This window comes from Fukomys damarensis, unplaced genomic scaffold (genome assembly GCF_012274545.1).
Source record: "Fukomys damarensis isolate Sample0158 unplaced genomic scaffold, DMR_v1.0_HiC HiC_scaffold_23, whole genome shotgun sequence".
Classification (NCBI taxonomy): Eukaryota; Metazoa; Chordata; class Mammalia; order Rodentia; family Bathyergidae; genus Fukomys; species Fukomys damarensis.
The window spans coordinates 60,561,384-60,567,042 of record NW_022900935.1 but is presented as its reverse complement, the minus strand read 5'-3'; the positions used below and the strand labels follow the sequence as shown (position 1 = coordinate 60,567,042).

Sequence of the window (5,659 nt, the reverse complement as noted above, 5' to 3'; positions counted from 1 at the left end):
AAAAAAAAAAAAAAAAAAAAAAAAAAAAAAAAAAAAAAAAATCAGGGAACAGTGAGAATTGGGACACAAACTGGATTAGGGTCCTTTCTCCTGTTTCTCAGAGGCTCCCTCCTTATCCATACTTCCTCTTCCCAGGCTGTTGGTCCATTTTGCAGGCACTCAGCTCCCAGCCTGAGGGCATGGGTAACGTGATGTGAAGAGGCTTTGACCTGAATCACCCTGGCCTAGAACTAAATGCTGCAGCACTCATGAGATCCAGAGACTCTACTCCAAGAATGCCCAACAGAAATGCCACCAGATGCCCAGCAGGAGTCACACACCGGAGTGGTCTCAGCTGTTCTAGTCCCAAAGTTCCAACCCAGAAACAATCCAGCATCCATCGGTGATCCAATAAGGAAGTACACAGTGGAACTCGGGCCTGTAATCCCAGCATCTACAAAGCTGAGGCAGGAGGATCACAAGTCTGAGCCCAACCTGGGCAACTTAGCGATTTAGCAAGACCCCATCTCGACCGTATACCAGGAGAGAGGTGAATCTCACACTGTCAATGTCGAGAAAAAGAACCACACAAGGGACCACTCACTCTTCACGAAATCCAACCTCAGGCACAGCCGTTCTATGCCATCAGAAGTGAAGGTCTGTGGAAAAGCAGTGCCGGGGAGGGGGCACGGGGACACGCAGGTGCTGCTTGTGTTATTTCTGGATCTGAGGATCTGAGCTACTTTGTGTATTTTAGACCTCAATGAAAAGATTAAGCACCTGCACGAATGCACACACACATCCACACACATACACACACACATGTCCCTAGTCGACATGCATGACCTTCGACAACGTCCGTCCCCAGTGTGGCACAAGAGTCGGGGCTGGGGCCAAAGTTTCCCCAGCTTCTGGGCAAACTGCTCAGTGCAGACCCTCAGTGGGGCCCTCACAAGCCCCTTGTGCTCTGCTGGGGGTTTGGCTCAGTGGTGCCACTGCCTGCCTCGAAAGCACAAGGTCCTGAGTTCGATCCCCCCCAAAAAAATTAAAAATAATTAAAAAAATACTTGAACAAGCCTCTCATGCTCTTCTCTCTCCAGGCCCAACCCTGGCAGGAGAGGGCAGGGGCTGTGGGATGGGAGAGTCACCTCGGCCCCACCCAACCCTGGCCAGAAGAAACAAGGCTCCCCACAAACCCCTCCAGCACCAGCAGCCCCTACTCGGACCTCTCAGAGCCCTGGCCGTGCCGGAGGCCGGGTTTCCAGAAGCTCTTGCAGTGGCCCAGCCAGACAGGAGTACCCTCCTTCCAGAGGCTGCACCCAGGGAGCCTAAGCATCAGTCTTTGCACCCCACTTTCGACATCCCTCCCCCAAGTCCTCCAGCCCACCTTCACGCCTGCCCCATCCCTCCTCGGTCCTCAGCCCCAGTGCCCGTGGGGACCCTCACACCTGCGCCCTGGGGCAGCGGCGGCATCACCCCCGCCTGCCAGGGGAGAACACGGAGGCGCAGGGAGATCGAGGGATCTGCGCGAGTCAGAAATGGGATCAATTAACTTACACCCAAGCCTGAATGACTAATAAGTGTGAGATTCCTTCTGGGAGCTTTTGCAAGTTTAAAGGAGAGCGTGTGAAACCAGAGGGATGAATCGAATGACGAGCTAGCAGATGGCGTGATGAGTGCCACTCAGAGCGCCCGCTCCAGATGACAACCTGTGCACTCGGAATGTGTACGATACTCACGGCTGGGAACAGAGGGCCAGAGAGCCGAGCCCCGTGAGTCCGAGAAGGGGACTTCGAAATCGCCCGAGCCAAGCATCTCCAGAAACCCCTTTGGCTCGGTCTCCCCATTGCTCCACCCACTGCCGACCCAAAGGCCACCGGGGCACCCTGGGCAGGACTCTACGGCTCGCACTGCCACACCCACAGCAGGGCCTGGCACGAGGACCCCCAGTTTGTCGCATCCCTGCCGCGTGGCACCCACCTGTGCCAGCTGATTTCACGTGTGAGCCAATCTCTGGAAAGGCCACTACTTTTCCTCTCTGCTGGTGACCTAAGAGTCTTGGCCAGTGGCTCACAGCCAGGAGGTGATGAACCAAGAAGCTAACCATGTCTGCTGGTGCCTGAAGCTCATGCTCTGAGCCGCAACTCCACACCCCGCAACCATCACCTGGGCAAGGAGCCGTAAGAAAGGGGCCGGATCTATAGCCCGAGAGCTCAGAGACCAGACACGGGAGCCCGAGGCCAGGCCGTCCCCAGGGGGACCACAGCCTGGACCAGAGGCACAGAACATGTGAGTCCCAGAGGCCGGGGTCGTCCCCAGGGATGCCACCGTGGACACCCACCGGAAGGAGCCACACACACACTGTCTGTTCTGATGCTGGAGACCCCGGGTCCCAGGCCTCTTCCCCTGGCCTGAGGGTGGGTCCTGGCCAAAGGAAGCCTGGGGGCACAGGAAGGACCAGAGCCAAGACAAGCGCATAAGGTCACCCAGCCAAGGCTGAGGCCCCGCTCTTCTTACACACTCGCCTACGAGGTGGCAGGATGCCTGGGACAGGGCCCCAGGAGGCCCCCAACAGCGCTGGGCTCAAAGGCGCACACCTCCCCTTCGACTGGCAAACACTGGCATTTAGTTTTTACCACTTTGCCCCGAAGATACCTTCTGTGCGGATGGTGAAGGGTGAGTCCCCCAGGCGCCGGGCAGAGAACTGGCCTCCCAGAGAGGTCATCAGGAAGCACAGCGTGAAGAAGCCGATCCCCAGGACAAAAAGCCTGTGGGAAGGAGAGGGCAGGTCAGCAGGGCAGGCCAGCGAGAGACACAGTGTCCAACCTCAGCCCTATGTCAGCCACACCTCAGCTGGGAGGGGCACAAAAACACATTCAGAACGAGTGAGTGAGGAACAGAAACCAGGGGCGGATGGGGTAACGAGAGCAGGAGCTGAGTTTGGGGGGCCCAGAAGGGCACCCTCCATGGCAGAGCCAAGAGCAGGCTACAGGGCACTGGCCACAAGCCCATGAAAGACCATCATGGAAGAAGGACGCCATTTAGGTAGAAATCTGGGCAGCATCCAGCCTTTATTTAGACAGAGCCCAGCTCATCAGCAGTAACAGCTTCTCAAAGTGCAGTCCCTGACCCGCAGGGTCACCTGAGAATCGTCAGAAATGCGCATTCTGGAGCCCCGAGCCTCTGGGCTGGACACAGGGTGGAGCCATCCATCCCAACAAGCTCTCCCGGTGACCCTGACGCATGCTAAAGTTTGAGAACCCTGGAGTAGACGGAACAGCAGGGCCCGAGGCAGCCACAGAGAAGGTAATCGGTCCAGCCGAGACCCACCAGGAGCCCATCCATCACCTGGGCCCCCCTCCCCCTGTGTGTAGCCACCAGCAGTCACTGGCACACTGTAAAAGCTCTGGATCTGCGTTCTCAGGGGTACTGTGTACCCTGTCACTCATACATAAGATCCCAAGCAAGGCGGACCAGGCCTCTGCTGTCCCTAGACCCCTCCCTGTCCTCCACCAGACCCGCACACAGTGCTCGCCAGTCTGCTCCACCGACTGCCCAGAGCGGGCTCGCACCTGGACATGGAGTGTCGCAAGAGCACGTGTGCTGCCACCCTGGTGGGCAGGCTGGTCAAGGAGCCAGGGAGGCAGCAGGGAACCAGACACAAGACCACCCCCAAGCCCAGCTCAGGCTCCTGATCCTCCACGCTCAAGCTGAGCCCCGAACTGGAGAACTGGGCTGGCAGTGCAGCCTTGGGAGCAGTCAGCGGTGGCAGATGTTCCGGGACCTTGACTCTACCAGGGGACACGATGTACAGCAGAGCCCGGAGGGGAGGCCCCTCCTCTAGGTCGGCGTGGAGAAGCCCACCTGTGTGGAGCCAGGCCGCCCAGGCAGGGCCCACAGGTCACGCCAGGGTCTTCCAGCTGCCCTATCTCCTCTCCTCAAACCCAGGGCTTGTTTGTATCTTTATACAAGACTTGCTTTATGCATTTTAATCTTCATTATTTGAAACTGGCAGAGCAGTATTTAATTAAAATTTGGTCCATTAAAGAAAACACATAATTGCAGAAGAAAATAAAAAGCACAACAAAATTCCCAGCCCACGTTTAAAGGAAACTGTTAGCGATTAAGTCAGAGAAGGGCAGGACCCACAGAGTGAAGGGCCTGGGAGTGTCCTGGGGGAAATTTACAGACGAGTCCCTGCCAGGGAGGACAGAGGTGTGATGCAGCGGGCGAGACGGCACCAGAGACACGGGTTTCCTCCAAGTCTGGGGTGGGGTTCAGACCCCACTGTTCCCTAGAGGGAATCAGGCAGTCTCGGGGTAGCAGCAGAGTGACAGTGCAGCAAAGGGGTTGTCACATACCCAGGGAGACCCCAGGGGAGATCAGCTGTTTGTCCTCCAGGCCTGAGGACAAGGAAGGACTCCCTCAGCTGCAGCCTCCTGTCCTGTTCCTTCCTCTTCTCTCCAGCCCTGGAGGTGTACTTAGAGGCCTGAACTGCCCGCCAGGGTCCAGACTCCCTCGCAAAAGGTGTCCACACTTTTAGCTCAGACCCTGAAGCCCCAGCGCCCTTCACCTGATTCTCTCTCTGCCAGTCGCCAACCCTGGAGTCCAGGATTCCCCAAAGCAGCTGGGGTCATACATAGTGGAACCAAGTTAAAATGGTTCCATACATCCATACATCCATTCGAGCAACATTTAGGAGCACCTACAGAATAAAGGCCCTGCCAGAAGTCTAGGAAAACCAAAAGATCAGTGTCCCCAGCTCTCCTTGGGGACGAAGTTGGGATGATGTAATCAGAGGAATGCCCCCCATCTGAAGGGGAAATGAAAACTCCCCTGGTGGCTCTGAGACTCTGAGGTCAAGTTGCACACGTAGGGGGAGGGCATACAACCTCACCCCCAAAGCTGTCAGATAAGGAGCCCAGCTGGGTCTGGTGCCCCACCACCTGTAATCCCAGCACTCAGGAGGCTGAGGCAGGAGGATCGCCATGAGTTCGAGGCCAGCTTGGGCTGCATACCGAGTTCAAGGCCAGCCTAAAGTACATAGCAAGACCTTGTCTAAAAACATAAACAAAAACAAAGATAGGAGCCCAAAAGGGATAGGGACAGGACCAGACAGAGAAGCCGCGCTGCGCCAGGCGCTGTCCGAGGTTCTGGGGGCTGCTGAGCGAATCGCGCCAGGAAACGTCTTGCAGAAGAGGGACTTCCAGCGGGCTGCTGGGCGGGGCCAACATGGGGTGGAAGACGGGGCGAGGACCCTCTCCGAGTCCCGGGCAGACCAGGAAGGGATTGGAGGCTTTCCCTGGAGGAGAAGACCCTTTCCAGAGATGCCCGGTTCTCATCCATCTTCCTGTGGGCACCTCAGGCCAGGGGTTCCTGATGCCCTCTAATAATCCGCTTAAAGCCCAGGCCCCACAGCCCAGATCCTCCCAGATCAGCCCGACTGATGGTTCCTCCAGCGGCTACCCTCACACTGGGAGACCAGGGGGGTCGCAGTCTCCCCAACCCCAGCTCCATAGGGACTTGGGGGGAGACCGGAGGGGGCCCGGAAGGCTTCGGAGGACAACGGGCTCGAGCTGGAGGCCTGGAGGTGAGGGCTCGACCGGTCCGCCCCACAGCCCAAGCCTGGCGCCTCCTGCCCAGCAGCGCTAGGTCCCCACCTGTGGCCTGTCCCGAGTCC

The 5,659-nt window shown here is 57.7% G+C and overlaps 1 protein-coding gene across 2 annotated transcripts in view; it reads right to left on the bottom strand.

Annotated features, from left to right (window-relative positions):
* Positions 1-2,744, bottom strand: part of Mgat5b (alpha-1,6-mannosylglycoprotein 6-beta-N-acetylglucosaminyltransferase B) — a 57,784-nt gene extending 55,040 nt beyond the window's left edge. For both annotated transcript variants that reach the window (XM_010618470.3, XM_033767238.1), the window contains exon 1: positions 2,635-2,744. In XM_010618470.3, coding sequence (XP_010616772.1) covers positions 2,635-2,704 — 70 coding nt within the window. In that variant the 5' untranslated portion in view covers positions 2,705-2,744. The remainder of the gene's footprint in view (positions 1-2,634) is intronic.
* Between the last annotated feature and the right edge of the window lie 2,915 nt (positions 2,745-5,659).